Source organism: Ranitomeya imitator, chromosome 5 (assembly GCF_032444005.1).
Source record: "Ranitomeya imitator isolate aRanImi1 chromosome 5, aRanImi1.pri, whole genome shotgun sequence".
Classification (NCBI taxonomy): domain Eukaryota; kingdom Metazoa; phylum Chordata; class Amphibia; order Anura; family Dendrobatidae; genus Ranitomeya; species Ranitomeya imitator.
In genome coordinates, this window is record NC_091286.1 from 68,842,942 (window position 1) to 68,859,680 (window position 16,739).

At 39.3% G+C, this 16,739-nt stretch overlaps 1 protein-coding gene across 3 annotated transcripts in view; it reads left to right on the forward strand.

Annotated features, from left to right (window-relative positions):
• TASP1 (taspase 1) overlaps positions 1–16,739 on the forward strand; it is a 215,769-nt gene that overhangs the window by 130,985 nt on the left and 68,045 nt on the right. For all 3 annotated transcript variants that reach the window (XM_069768773.1, XM_069768772.1, XM_069768774.1), the window contains 2 exons: positions 901–1,020; positions 5,320–5,398. In XM_069768773.1, coding sequence (XP_069624874.1) covers positions 901–1,020; positions 5,320–5,398 — 199 coding nt within the window. The remainder of the gene's footprint in view (positions 1–900; positions 1,021–5,319; positions 5,399–16,739) is intronic.

The following is a 16,739-nucleotide window of genomic DNA, read 5'->3' on the forward strand; positions in this document are numbered from 1 at the left end:
TGACACCACATGTGCCTCACAGAATTTTATACTACTGGGCGGTGAAGAAAGAATTAAATTTTCACCAATAAAGTGTTGTTTTAGCCCTAAATGTTCAATTTTTCTAAGGGCTAATAGGAAAAAATGGAGCTCAGTTTGTTGCAAATATTTCCCCTAAAAATACTTTTCATGCACTGTGCAAAGCTCAGAAGGGAAGGAGGGCCATAGTATAGAGCAGATTATACTGTTATGGTTTGCAGGTGCCACGACCCACTGGGAGAGCCCCCGAGGAGCCAGAAAAGCATGCTTGGCATATGAAATCTGTAGAAAAATTATCATTTTAATTAGAGGACAAGCGTCCATACAGCCATACCACTATTTTGGTATGTAAAAAATGTGCTAACAGGTTCATTTTATTTTGGAGTTTTTGTATTCCTCGGGGTTAACATTACAGATAACGAAGCTGAACTTGATGTGCATTTGTCTTTCCGCTGCCTTACAAACTGTATTATTACTGAATAACACAATTAAGAGCGTAGCACTGTCGTTCCTTTTCAAGGTAAGATGTCGTCATCCTTCTAAGAATGTCATTGTTAATTTGCATTGCATTGATGGTGTAGCACTGAGCATGACCTTATTATATAATGATAGAAGGGAAAGAGTTGGTATAAAGTAACTGTGACAACACAGGCGTTCTCGAGGTTACAATAATACAGCGTGTGTATCTAATAAACTGTGTTCTATTTATTTTATGCCAGTACAAACAGTGGGAGGGCTGCAACGTATGTTCTGTGACCTTCTCAACTGACATGAAGTGCTTACATTTCCCTTTTATTATTTATAGTACTATCGGATTTTATTAAAGTCTGCCTTGCTAACGTGATAATATTTCTTTAAGTAATTGTTGTTCCTGCCCCAAAGGAGAATGACTCAGGAACTATGGACACTGTTGGAGCAATAGTTGTTGACCAAGATGGAAACGTAGCTGCTGCTGTCTCCAGTGGTGGATTAGCCATGAAACATCCTGGAAGAGTCGGCCAGGTGACTATGTCTTTATGAAGAAAATGTTCCTTTTGGTTCTTTTATCCAACCATATGTGTGTCCAATGTAGTATTAAAGAGAAAGTTATGGTAACTTGTTCCTGGATCACTTTTTTTCCCTGCTGAAGCTCATGACTCTTTAAAGAACACCTTTCACAAAATTTTTAATGTTGAATTGGACATGGGATGTAGAGCGGAATGAAACATTTTTATGTTTTTATGTTTTTTAATAACTAATATCTCTGCAATGGAGAGGCAAATGTAAACTACACTGACAAGCAAAAGGGTAACAATGTTTTGAACTTTTGACTCCTTATCTTACCATCCAGCTTCGAATGTGAGACTACCATCATTTTATGAACAATCCTCTTGGATATCTCATATATAAATGCTTATATTTAGCATATGATTAGTTATGCTGATTCTTGTCATGTCACTGCATTGTTAACGTTTTGCTCCTGGTGGTGGAAAATGGTTTTTCTTCTTGTATACTACAAAATACAACCTGTTCTCATATTACCTCAGTGTGTTATTAAGTTGATTCCCAGGCGAAAGGTCACTGGTTCGAATCAAGGAGCAGCCATGAAAAAGATTTCTCAAGAAAAAAAAGAAACGGCATCATCCAGCTCATCGACAGCGGTTTCTCGGCCACTAAAATTGCCAAACTGCATCATGTGAGTACCATGACATTTGGAAGAATACAAATTGAAGTCTGTCCATCCTTTCAGAAGTCAAAAGATGGACGTCCAGGCAAAGTATCGGAGTCAACAAGTCGGCTCATCCCAAGATCTATCAGTTCCGGTGCAACAAACACGGCAGTGGAGGTGGCTCGTATACTTTGTAATAGTGAAATCACAGACGTCCGTGCAAGCACTATGCGACACACTTTGTATGTAAGTCTGGAATGGTGGCTCTTCAAAAGGTGAAGAAGCCTTGACTTCAATATCCTCATAAGTTTGCAAACAAGTAAGAAAAATGAGCAGTAGAAGATTGGAATCAGGTCATTTGGACCTATGAGAAAGTCAATAGACTAGGTCCTGATGGGTGCAAATTTGTCTGAAAGAAACCAGAGAAAAAGGGGCTAATAGATTAAGAAATTTAAATAACTGTCAAGTATGGTGGAGGATTCCTGATAATATGGGTTTGTTTCACAGCCAAAGGCATTGGTTACTGGACCATGATTGATGTTGGTCTCATTGCTGAACTATATGTGAGTATTCTACAAGACGAGTTACTTTGTAGACTCGAGTACTATGGTTATGAAAAGGACGACATCATGTTCCAGCAGGACAACAACCCAAAGCATACTTTGAGGTTAGTGAAGAAATTATTCAGTGACAATGAAGTAGGGGAGCTGGATTGGCCCCCACAGTCTCCAGACCTCAATCCAATGAAGCACTTGCGGGTAGAGTTGAAGAAAATGCTGTATACATACCCAAGTGAGTCTACCAGTATGCACCAACTTTGGGAACGTGTAGAAGAGACCTGGAATCAGATTTCGGTCAAGGCATGATTGATTCTGATCAAGATCATGTCCAGAAGGATTCAGGCTGCGTTGAAAACCAACGGTGGATTTACAAAAAACTACCAAAATAATAAACATTTTCATCTTAATTTTAAGGAGTTAAACAGTAACATTGCAGTAACATGACAAGAATCTGCATAACTAATTATATGATAATGTGTGCAAAATGTAAACCGCTGCGGAATATGTTAGCGCTATATAAAAATAAAGATTATTATTATTATTATATTATATGCTAAATAGTTGCAAGTCAAATTTATGTATGGGCCAAGATGATGCTCTATACAGTCTCATGTTTGAAGCAGTAGTGGATGGTGAGCTATGGAGCCTGAAAGCCAAAAGTCCAAAACATTGTTACCCGTTTGCTCCTCAGTGTATTTGACACTTAATGAGAATGCTTACCTTAGTTATGGTGGGGTGTGTTCTTCTTTCCTTTGTGTTGCTGCCTGCTTATGATTGGCCAGCATCATGCAGGGAGAAGTACACTCCCCCAGTGAAAACTCTCTGATAACACCTACTTAAAGACTTAAAGCACCACTCCATAGTTGTTGTTTTTTTATTGCACCGCTGCAGTGTTGCTTTAAGTGTAATTTCCTTGCACCCTGTTTCATAATACTCATCTGTCACCGCATTCATCATTCTCCAGCATTGCTCCCATCGGTCTCCAGTGAAAAGTGACCTGCCAGCAGCTCCAATGTTTCATAGAGCGGCGCTGATATCACTTTTCAAGACAAGTGTATGAGAGCCAGAACAAGGCTCTTATAGACTTGCATTTAGAAGCTGTGATCACAAGATGGTGCCACGTAACCAGAGCGATGACGAATAGCGGTGAAGATGCTGGAGGGTGAGTATACAGTTGTGGCCAAAAGTATTGACACCCCTGCAATTCTGTCAGATAATACTCAGTTTCTTCCTGAAAATTATTGCAAACACAAATTCTTTGTTATTATTATCTTCATTTAATTTGTCTTAAATGAAAAAACACAAAAAGAATTGTCCTAAAGCCAAATTGGATATAATTCCACACCAAACATAAAAAAAGGGGGTGGACAAAAGTATTGACACTGTTCGAAAAATCATGTGATGCTTCTCTAATTTGTGTAACTAACAGCACCTGTAACTTACCTGTGGCACCTAACAGGTGTTGGCAATAACTAAATCACACTTGCAGCCAGTTGACATGGATTAAAGTTGACTCAACCTCTGTCCTGTGTCCTTGTGTGTACGACATTGAGCATGGAGAAAAGAAAGAAGACCAAAGAACTGTCTGAGGACTTGAGAAACCAAATTGTGAGGAAGCATGAGCAATCTCAAGGCTACAAGTCCATCTCCAAAGACCTGAATGTTCCTGTGTCTACCGTGCGCAGTGTCATCAAGAAGTTTAAAGCCCATGGCACTGTGGCTAACCTCCCTAGATGTGGACGGAAAAGAAAAATTGACAAGAGATTTCAATGCAAGATTGTGCGGATGTTGGATAAAGAACCTCGACTAACATCCAAACAAGTTCAAGCTGCCGTGCAGTCCGATGGTACAACAGTGTCAACCCGTACTATCCGGCGTCTGAATGAAAAGGGACTGTATGGTAGGAGACCCAGGAAGACCCCATTTTTGCCTTTGAAAAAGACACAAATTTTAGCATCTCGACACGCGTTATTGTGAGAAAAATATTCACTGGGAGGAAGAAAACTGGCTCTCTAGTGCCACCTATTGGATGTAGCTATGCTATAAGTCACCCTTTAATAAATTTTGCAACATCACTTTGAGATATCACTTTTTTTTTTTAATTGTTTACTCTTTATGCACTTATTTATTCATCATTTGTATTCTTGATCTCTTTTTCTCCTTTATATTGTTAGGCAGTACTTTTTTTAAGGCATGGATTGATTAAAAATTAATAAACAAAGTCATATTCAATTTCCAGTACCCCATGTATCTCCAGAAGCAATGTCTACCCCATTCGGAAATCACAATGATTAGAATAACACATCAAACAAATATCTGATGACCAGCTCTTATAGATACCTGACTGTTTAAGGAAAACAGAAAAAATTGGAATCCGGCTCAACAGGACTGGATTTTCCTTTTCTTTTTTTCTTTTTCAAAAGAAAATATGGTGCATACAAAAGAAAAATTGACATGGTCGACATGACCCAGTCGACGCGTTTTGACTGCATTAGGCAGTCTTACTCGGTAACGCTTCGACTGGGTCATGTCGACCATGTCAATTTTTCTTTTGTATGCACCATATTTTCTTTTGAAATAGAAAAGGAAAATCCAGTCCTGTTAAGCCGGATTCCAATTTTTCTATTTTCCTTGATGTGAGGCCAGGGCGAGGCCGGTGTCTGAGCCCCAGGTGGATGAGCATACAGCAACTGGGTGAGCTAGAATTAAGTTTCTATACCTGACTGTTGCAGTGCTGTGACTTCCAAATGGGACAGACACTGCTTCCGGAGGCGGCACAGACCTGCTGAGTGACCAGCATTGGATCTGTGGGGTCTTTGGTAGGTGAGCATACCTCCCGTTTATTATTTCTAATCAATCCATGTCTAAAAATTTTTATTTTTTTTTTACTGTCGAACAACCACTTTTTCTGACTTGAGTATGGGGTTATGTGAATTCACCCTGACAAAGTGGAGCTTGGATGAAGTAATGCAATTTGATTGTTGCACGTTTTTCAGTCCCATGCATCTGGCTATATTCTGGGCCTGTACTATAGTTTTCTATGGCCTTTGTGCCTTATTTTTGCACTAACTGATGTCGTTGATGTGTTTTTAGGCTGCTCTTTATGGATGTGGCTGCTGGGCTGAAAACACTGGAGTTCACAACCCTTATTCTACAGCTGTGAGTACTTCAGGTATTTACTGCTTCCATTCCATGATTACTTACTGCTACTTCTGCTGCTGAACGAGTAAATCAGAACACGTGTGTGCCACATCGGCATTCTCTTCCCAGCTGCGTTCTTGTGACAGTGCTGTTCCCAATGCAGCCTCTATACCATGCATGTATGTGACCGTGACGCCGGAATGAATCTTTCCTAGTGTATGTCATCTTTAATGAACTGAAAAATCAATTCTCTAGATCAGATAAATATTGCTACAAAAGTATTATTAGTAAGGGTCACGTGCTAAAAAAAAAAAAACACATCCCGAGTGCTAAACATTTGTCGCCTGTGTGTAGAATAAGGCTGCAGCCTTTCCTTTTTTATACGGTTATACGATATACACAGGCGTAGAAAACTGTTTCTTACAAGGCATCTTAAATTCTCCATCTTTACCATTTTAATCTGGCGTTTTTTAGGTTCTGGGTTGAGTATTTAAAGATGATTTTTTTTGTGTGTGATTTTTGTCTTTGAAAAAAAGGGAAAGAAATAAAAGTACTGCTAAACCACAACATACATAGTCTAAAGGGTTCTGTGACACTTTAGAGGATTGCAAAACAAGTACAGAGCGGAATTTTGGTAGAGAACAGTTATTCATTTTCTCTCATATATTCTGCTATATATGGCATATGTGAGAATGTACAGTATATTACTAACTTTTGAGGTCCATGAGGACTGGAGTTTGGGAAACACTGAGCTAACTAAATCTCAGTCTCGAAGAAGAGAGCACAAGAAATATTGTGACTATCCCATGCACTTCCATACCAGTAACCATTGTTTTTGTTTTTTAATTAAAAAAAAAAACTCATTTTAAGAATTAGTTTTTTTTTTCAAAACCTGGTATTTTCACATGATCATGTGTTCGGAAGAGGGGAGCAAATAAAGAATTTCTCAAATTGCATAGTGTCCATTGAAAGGAATAGTGTCTTAATTGGTTATCGCTGCACATTTATCTAGAGTTCTGTTCCCGTATAGATAGCCATCCATTGTTATTCCCTATGATGTAATTGTAAACTGCAAAGAAAAACTGAGAACAATACTGATCTCATAATTTTCAGTGGATAAATTTCCGTCAACCGGCGCATTATTTATTTATTTATTTATTTATTTATTTTCACTGGTACCAAAGCCTTTTTTTAAAAAAAAAAACGTTGCTTGCAGCACTTATTGATTTAGTTTTAGACAGCAGGCCCCTGCACAAAATGTGTAAACTACCCGCTCGCTCTGGCATAAAAGTACTGATAGGGGTGGGCACAATTGATATTTGGGAACTAAGCCTAGAATCTAGGAAAATCTTAAAATTCTGCCTGAGTCCGTATTTTAAGATGCCAACTTAATATGTTTCTTTCTAATTGGTGTTGTCCTTCCATTGATATAGAAGATAACTGTGCAATATAAAACTAGCCCTGACTCTATTTCATGCTCTGTACAACGGCCAACTGGACGCGAGACAAAACTCAGAGGGTAGGATTTGTAGCTTTTGGTTTTGGACAGTTGGTTTGTTAGTATATGTGAACCAATAATTGGCCAATTAGTGGAAATCCTATCAATGAATCCAGATCTGAGAATTTTTGCCTTTTGAAGTCTTTTTTTGTTAGGGTTGCCTGACTATTATGAAAGTAGAAAGACCGTGATGAAACACAGAGCCTTCTTAGATGTTATTGTTATTTTATGCGATTTCCAGTTTAATACTTGACACAAACTAGTGATTTAATAAAGGCGTATTTATTGTTTTAATGCTGAAGAACGGCTCATTTATTATTTAAGAAGTAATCTTGATCAAGAACACAGAAGTGAAGCGAGCTGGATGCAAGCTTAAATCCAGAGCTATGATTGTGTGGCTTAGCCATCTGCTTGCTAAAGGCAAAGTATATTGGTTTGTGGTACTAAATTAGTGATTTTTCCGTGTGAGTCCTTTTAATTCATATGCGGTAGTGATTTCTTGAGGATGTGGGTACGGTCTTCAAATTAAGTCATCCAGCTTCAAATTGCAGGGGATTTCGATATATAATTAAGAGATGTAAAAGAAGGTTGATGAAAACCTCCCACAATGGAAGTGAGTATTGGTTCTTGTGTGTTTTCACCATCAATTCTGAGCTGCTTGTAGGATTATACTACAATGACAGGCAATGAAAAAAAAGATTTCAGTTTTACAATATTATTTAGTTATTTTTATTTTATTTGTTAAAAAAAGCAAGAGCTCCAAACACACTAATCCCTGCCTATTGAGAAACTTTTTTGGATTGCGTTATTGACTTGCTTCCTATGCTGTATGTCTTATTGTTCCAGCCTTCTACCTATTTCTGTTAAAAATATCCTGTCATCAACATTTTATACCCCAATGTATGTTAATGCTCAGTAAATCCTTGCCTTTCTTGTAGAAATCGGTTTTGCTGTTGTACAGAAATTCATAGTTGAAATTGCATGCTAATAGATGCAAGTGCATCAGGGTGGGACATTGCACTTGCAGCTCTCTTGCCCTCTCTCCCTATTCCCCGCCGGCTGCCTGCCTCCTGTCTCTGACTCCTGTTTTATTAACCTGTCATTCAATAAAAAACCTACTCAATGGCAAACAACACACATCCAAGGCAAGTAGGTCAGAAAAACATGAAGATAAGTCCCTGCACATCCCCCCTTCCTTGCTGAGTTCCTTTTTATTTCTTTTTATCATACTCAACTTCCCATTTATTAATTTTTTTATACTTTGGGGGGGGGGGGAGGTTGCCATCTTTGTAGCTTTTTGGAATCAGAAGAATGTTTTGTGTGAAGAATGCCTGTTCAAGATGTTAGAAAATAAAAAGTTACACCCAGTACAGTAGACCCCATTATAAATAAGTCTACCTGAAATGGCTCCAATTTGTAATTATCAACAAAATAATCAAAGCTTATTTGCTAAATTAGTAAAATATTTTCACAAACCTATATGCATTTTTTTTGTAGTCATTGACAGATTTTTTTTTTAATGTGTATTTTACGATAGCGGGTAGACCAAGCATTTAAAGCTAGTGAATAAATCAAGAGAATAGAGCCGTCTGCCTTCTTTGCTCATAAAGGACTACGGTATGTTATTTCAGTGAAACACAAATATTGTTGTAACATATTCCCAAACTCTAGGTGGGACTTTCAAGTTCTTGCGGGAATCATTTATTTTTATGGGGGTAGCATCAACTTCTTAACACTGCAAATTCTTTCAATTTAAACACAATTTTCCCTTTGAAGTTTTGTTTGTTTATTCTGTGAAATATTGAAATGTGTGAAGACCAATTGAATGATTAGTATCCGCTTCTTTGAATGATTTGTTATAAGTAAGGTGTTAAAAGCTAAAAGAAAAGTGTCTATCTCATGCGCAGGCAATTGTTTGCTGCTTGTTGTTTTTACTTTTTTTATTTTATTTTTTTTTATCTTTAATACTTTAATTGTGATAATACCTGTACTGACTTGAAAGGTGCCAGATTACAAAATATTTTAATTAGGACGGCATAGAAAAAGTATTGACAGCTGACGAATAAGTTATAGAGACTTCATAATGAAAACCTAAAATAAAAATGGAACACACTTCCTACTATAGGTTAGTTTTTATTAATTTGATGAGTCTAATTGGTTATCTTCTAGTCGCTCGTGCATATATTATTCCTGGGCTATGAACAAGTTTCCGTCAGAGAGACACAATATCTGTCCATCCAGAACGAGCAGCCAACCTAACCATAACTTAGTTCAATCCTCTCTAAATAAAGTATCCATAGTCTGTTTTTTTTGTTTTTTTTTAATTGACTCCTTATTTTCAATTGCCTTTAATTTTCTTATTTGTTTGTCATGTTTTTTTTTTAATTTGGGTAAGTGTTTACATGCACAGAAAGTATTTGGCAACTTAGATCTATATAAACAATATTTCATGATCGATTTTTTTAAATAAGTGTATCTATTTACATGCTCACACTGAACATAGACATTAATGGTTCATTTTGTCAACATTTTTTTTTTTTTTTTTTTGCTCTCATCTCATTGACCCCTGGCAATTTGCAGATAAAATAAGGATTGTGAAATTTGGGAGCAATTTGGGGTTTGCAAGCTATCAAGTTTTAGCCATTGTTTTCTGATACTGTATTGCTTGTTTTATATTTCTGCCCTGAGTTAATTATATGAAGAGCTTTGATAAAAAAAAAATACAAAATCAATTTGTTTTAGCGCGTAATGATAATTACATTGGATTAATAAAAAAAAATTTCAACGCTGGACAATTAAAAAATTACTTTTTAACCCCTTTATTTGCAGTTTCACCAATTAAAGCCACCCTTCACCCTGAGATTAAAAAGTGACCATACATTACCTGGTGCCCTCCAGCTGCCTGCCTCTTCTCAGTAAAATTGTGATGTTACATACTCCATTGAAGAATAATGTTTACACACACAGATATAGATTTATAGATAGATATATCTATCTATCTATAGCTCTATTTATCTATAGATCTATCTATCCATCTATCTATAGATATAGCTATCTATAGATAGATATAATACCAAGCCCGATGTTTAGTAATAAACATAATAAAATGGTACATAAAGAGTTAAATAAAGATACACACAAAATCTGCATTGGCCAGGGTCACACTTGCGAGAAACTCGTGCGAGTCTCGCGCCTCAATACCCGACACTGGGACCCGAGCGTTCAGTTGCATTGAAGTACATGCAGCTGCACACTCCGGTCCCAAGTGCCGGCAGCAGTGCCGGGTATTGAGATGTGAGACTTGTGCAAGTTTCTCGCAAGTATTACCCCAGCCTTAAATGCAATATCAGTTTCATTTAAAAAAAAAAATTGCGTGGGCTCCCGCGCAATTTTCAAGTCCAGAGTGGGAAAGCCAGCGACTGGGGGCCGCTGTTTATAGCCTGGGAAGGGGTTAATACCCACGGATCTTCCCAGGCTATGAATATCAGTCCGCAGCTGTATATTTAGCCTTTACTGGCTATTAAAATAGGGGAACCCCCCCCCACCCCCCCAAAAAAAAAACCCGGGGTCCCCCTTTAATTTATAGCCAGATAGGCTATGCAGACAGCTGCGGACTGATATTCATAGCGTAAAGAGGCTACAAATACCAGCTCCCGGCTGCCCCAGAAATGGCGCACTTAGCCTCTTTCTTCCCACTGCCCTGTAGTGGTGTCATATGGGGTAATAAGCGGTTAATGCCACCTTTGTATTGTAAGGTGACATCAAGCCTGTTTAGTAATTGAGAGGCGTCAGTAAGACACCTATCCATTACTAATCCTATAGTAGTGAAAGAGTTAAAAAAAGACACAGCCAGAAAAAAAGTATTTTAATATTCTTAATTTCACCATTCTTACAACCACGCCTAATTCCCCGAAGCCATTGATCACCTGCAAAAAATAAAAAAATAATAAACCAACCGTATACTCCCTGTCCGACGCAGTCCAATTAATAACGAGTGTCCCATGACGATCTCCCCTATAGAACAGTGACATCGGGTGATGTCACTGTTTTATAGGGCCTCCAGTGACACACTGACAGGAGACAATGGCAACTGCAGTGCATCGCTGAAGAGGTTATCTTAGTTCATTCTCTCGCTTTACGGCAATATTGCGTGGGAATTTTCTCTCACAGCATTGCCAGTGAGAGAATTAACTTAAATGACCTCTCTCCCGTCAGCGGGAGAGGGATATACATTGCAGAAGATTACCCCCGCTGTCAGTTCATCAAGGGGCCCCTGTAGATTGCTGACATTGGCCGATGTCCGTGTTCTACATGGGAGATCATGTGTCATTGAACACTCGTTATTAACTGGACTACGGCGGAAAGGTAAGTATAGGTTGGTTTATTATGTGATTTTTACTAAAGGAGAATCTATGGCTTCTGGGACTAGGTGATGGTAAGTATGTACTTTATGTGTTGTATGTTATGTGTATGTACTGTATGTTATATGTTGTATGTTCTGTATGTTTGTTTTTTTTTACTACTGAACACAGCCATTGTCTGATGGGACTACTGTCCCATCATTGGCAATGCTGTCACTGTGAGCATTCATTGCCTGATGGGAGCAGTAGTCCTATCAGACAATGGCTGCTTACACAGATCCTGCACACACATCGGGACACACACACAGACCATCGCATACAGACACAGATTCATGCAGACAGCGGCGCACACATACCCGCACGTAGCTCCACCCACACACTCTCTCCTCACGATCTTCAGCATTTCATCCGCAGCAAAACCGCAGATCTTTTTTACATCTGCGGTTTTGCTGCGGATGTGCCTGACACAATGGAAGTCAATGGGTGCAGAAACGCTGCAGATTTGGCAAAAGAATTGACATGCTGCAGAAAAAAGGCCTCGATTCTGCCCGTTTTTTTCCTCAGCATGTGCACACCAAATGTCAATTTCACATAGACTAACATTGGCTGTGCACTACACTGCGGATTTGATGCGAATCCGTGCAGCCAAAAACACAACGGAAACGCATCAAAATTCGCAATGTGTGCACATAGCCTAAAGCTAATGGATGAGAACTGCAGTATATATGAAAATCCCAACTTTAAAGCACTCGATATAGATATATATATCTATATTATATATATATATATATATATATATATATATATATATATATACAGTGGGGCAAAAAAGTATTTAGTCAGTCAGCAATAGTGCAAGTTCCACCACTTAAAAAGATGAGAGGCGTCTGTAATTTACATCATAGGTAGACCTCAACTATGGGAGACAAACTGAGAAAAAAAAATCCAGAAAATCACATTGTCTGTTTTTTTAACATTTTATTTGCATATTATGGTGGAAAAAAAGTATTTGGTCAGAAACAAACAATCAAGATTTCAGGCTCTCACAGACCTGTAACTTCTTCTTTAAGAGTCTCCTCTTTCCTCCACTCATTACCTGTAGTAATGGCACCTGTTTAAACTTGTTATCAGTATAAAAAGACACCTGTGCACACCCTCAAACAGTCTGACTCCAAACTCCACTATGGTGAAGACCAAAGAGCTGTCAAAGGACACCAGAAACAAAATTGTAGCCCTGCACCAGGCTGGGAAGACTGAATCTGCAATAGCCAACCAGCTTGGAGTGAAAAAATCAACAGTGGGAGCAATAATTAGAAAATGGAAGACATACAAGACCACTGATAATCTCCCTCGATCTGGGGCTCCACGCAAAATCCCACCCCGTAGGGTCAGAATGATCACAAGAACGGTGAGCAAAAATCCCAGAACCACGCGGGGGGACCTAGTGAATGAACTGCAGAGAGCTGGGACCAATGTAACAAGGCCTACCATAAGTAACACACTATGCCACCATGGACTCAGATCCTGCAGTGCCAGACGTGTCCCACTGCTTAAGCCAGTACATGTCCGGGCCCATCTGAAGTTTGCTAGAGAGCATTTGGATGATCCAGAGGAGTTTTGGGAGAATGTCCTATGGTCTGATGAAACCAAACTGGAACTGTTTGGTAGAAACACAACTTGTCGTGTTTGGAGGAAAAAGAATACTGAGTTGCATCCATCAAACACCATACCTACTGTAAAGCATGGTGGTGGAAACATCATGCTTTGGGGCTGTTTCTCTGCAAAGGGGCCAGGACGACTGATCTGGGTACATGAAAGAATGAATGGGGCCATGTATCGTGAGATTTTGAGTGCAAACCTCCTTCCATCAGCAAGGGCATTGAAGATGAAACGTGGCTGGGTCTTTCAACATGACAATGATCCAAAGCACACCGCCAGGGCAACGAAGGAGTGGCTTCGTAAGAAGCATTTCAAAGTCCTGGAGTGGCCTAGCCAGTCTCCAGATCTCAACCCTATAGAAAACCTTTGGAGGGAGTTGAAAGTCCGTGTTGCCAAGCGAAAAGCCAAAAACATCACTGCTCTAGAGGAGATCTGCATGGAGGAATGGGCCAACATACCAACAACAGTGTGTGGCAACCTTGTGAAAACTTACAGAAAACGTTTGACCTCTGTCATTGCCAACAAAGGATATATTACAAAGTATTGAGATGAAATTTTGTTTCTGACCAAATACTTATTTTCCACCATAATATGCAAATAAAATGTTAAAAAAACAGACAATGTGATTTTCTGGATTTTTTTTTCTCAGTTTGTCTCCCATAGTTGAGGTCTACCTATGATGTAAATTACAGACGCCTCTCATCTTTTTAAGTGGTGGAACTTGCACTATTGCTGACTGACTAAATACTTTTTTGCCCCACTGTATATATATATATATAATTGTCTACTGGGTACTTCCATCTGTTTGTCTGTAACTAACTTCCGTAACGGAAATCCCGCGTCGCTGATTGGTTGTGGCCGGCCGGGCGGGACAAATCAGCGACAGGCTTAGTCCGGCTGCGAATTGGCCCCTACCTACCGTACTGTCCTCAAGTCAGTGCCCGCTCCATACTCCCCTCAAGTCAATTCCAGTGTGTCGCCCCATCCCGGACCAACTTTTTACTATTGATGCTGCCTATGCAGCATCAATAGTAAAAAGATATAATGTTAAAAATAATAAAAAATTGTGCTATTCTCACCTTCCGACGTCCACCGATGCGCGCGATGTTGCCGGCAACGTCCGTTCCCAGTGATACATTGCGAAATTACCCAGATGACTTAGCGGTCTCGCGAGACCGCTAAGTCATCTGGGTAATTTCGCAGTGCATCACTGGGAATGGAAGCTGCCGGCACCATCGCACGCATTGGGACAGCTTCGGTGGATGCCGGAGGGTGAGTATATAACTATTTTTTATTAAAAAAATTTTTTATGGGATATATGGTGCCCACGTTGCTATATACTGCGTTATATACTGTGTGGGCTGTGTTATATACTGCGTGGGCTGTGTTATATACTACGTGGGCTGTGTTTTTACTACCTGCCTGCTATATACTACGTGAGCAGTGTTATTTACTGCATGGGCTGTGTTATATACTACGTGGCCTGTGTTATATACTGCGTGGGCTGTGCTATATATTACGTGGGCTGTGCTATATATTATGTGGGCTGTCTTATATACTACGTGGCTGCTATATACAGTTAGGTCCATATATATTTGGACAGAGACAACATTTTTCTAATTTTGATTATAGACATTACCACAATGAATTTTAAACAAAACAATTCAGATGCAGTTGAAGTTCAGACTTTCAGCTTTCATTTGAGGGTATCCACATTAAAATTGGATGAAGGGTTTAGGAGTTCCAGCTCCTTAACATGTGCCACCCTGTTTTTAAAGGGGCCAAAAGTTATTGGACAATTGACTCCAAGGCTATTTCATGGACAGGTGTGGTCAATCCCTTCGTTAGGTCATTCTCAATTAAGCAGATAAAACACCTGGAGTTGATTTGAGGTGTGGTGCTTGCATTTGGAAGGTTTTGCTGTGAAGTAAACATGTGGCCAGAGGAGCTCTCCATGCACTGAAACAAGCCATCCTTAAGCTGCGAAAACAGAAAAAAAACCATCCGAGAAATTGCTGCAATATTAGGAGTGGCAAAATCTACAGTTTGGTACATCCTGAGAAAGAAAGAAAGAAAGCACTGGTGAACTCGTCAATGCAAAAAGACCTGGGCGCCCACGGAAGACAACAGTGGTGGATGATCGCAAAATAATCTCCATGGTGAAGAGAAACCCCTTCACAACCGCCAACCAAGTGAACAACACTCTCCAGGAGGTAGGCATATCAATATCCAAATCTACCATAAAGAGAAGACTGCATGAAAGTAAATACAGAGGGATCACTGCACGGTGCAAGCCACTCATAAGCATTAAGAATAAAAAGACTAGACTGGACTTTGCTAAAAACATCTAAAAAAGCCAGCACAGTTCTGGAAGAACATTCTATGGAGAGATGAAACCAAGATCAAACTCTACCAGAATGATGGAAAGAGAAAAGTATGGTGAAGGCGTGGTACAGCTCATGATCCAAAGCATACCAGATCATCTGTAAAACATGGCGGAGGCAGTGTGATGGCTTGGGCATGCATGGCTGCCAGTGGCACTGGGTCACTTGTGTTTATTGATGATGTGACACAGGACAGAAGCAGCCGAATGAATTCTGAGGTATTCAGAGACATACTGTGGGCTCAGATCCAGCCAAATGCAGCCAAACTGATTGGTCATCGTTTCATACTACAGATGGACAATGACCCAAAACATAAAGCCAAAGCAACCCAGGAGTTTATTAAAGCAAAGAAGTGGAATATTCTTGAATGGCCAAGGCAGTCACCTGATGTCAACCCAATTGAGCATGCATTTCACTTGTTAAAGACTAAACTTCAGACAGAAAGGCCCACAAACAAACAGCAACTGAAAACCACCGCAGTGAAGGCCTGGCAGAGGATCAAAAAGGAGGAAACACAGCATCTGGTGATGTCCATGAGTTCAACACTTCAGGCAGTCATTGCCAACAAAGGGTTTTCAACCCAAGTACTAAAAATGAACATTTTATTTAAAATTATTGAATCTGTCCAATTACTTTTGGTCCCTTTATAAACAAGGTGGCACATGTTAAGGAGCTGAAACTCCTAAACCCTTCATCCAATTTTAATGTGGATACCCTCAAATGAAAGCTGAAAGTCTGAACTTCAACTGCATCTGAATTGTTTTGTTTAAAATTCATTGTGGTAATGTCTATAACCAAAATTAGAAAAATGTTGTCTCTGTCCAAATATATATGGACCTAACTGTACTACGTGGCTGTGCTATATACTACGTGGCTGTCTGTGTTACGTGGGCTGTGCTATATACTGTGGCTGCTATATACTATATGGCTGCTATATACTACGTGGCTGTCCTATATACTATGTGGCTGTGCTATATACTATGTGGCTGTGCTATATACTACGTGGCTATGCTATATTTTTTGTGGCTGTGCTATATACTACGTGGCTATCTGTGTTATATACAGTCATGGCCAAAAGTATTGACACCCCTGCAGTTCTGTCAGATAATACTCAGTTTCTTCCTGAAAATGATTGCAATCACAAATTCTTTGGTATTATTATCTTCATTTAATTTTTCTTAAATGAAAAAACACAAAAGAGAATGAAGCAAAAATCAAAACATTGATCATTTCACACAAAACTCCAAAACTGGGACAGACAAAAGTATTGGCACCCTCAGCCTAATACTTGGTTGCACAACCTTTAGCCAAAATAACTGCGACCAACCGCTTCTGGTAACCATCAATGAGTTTCTTACAATGCTCTGCTGGAATTTTAGACCCAAACTTCTGGTCAAACTGCTCCAGGTCCCTGATATTTGAAGGGTGCCTTCTCCAAACTGCCATTTTTAGACATCTCCACAGGTGTTC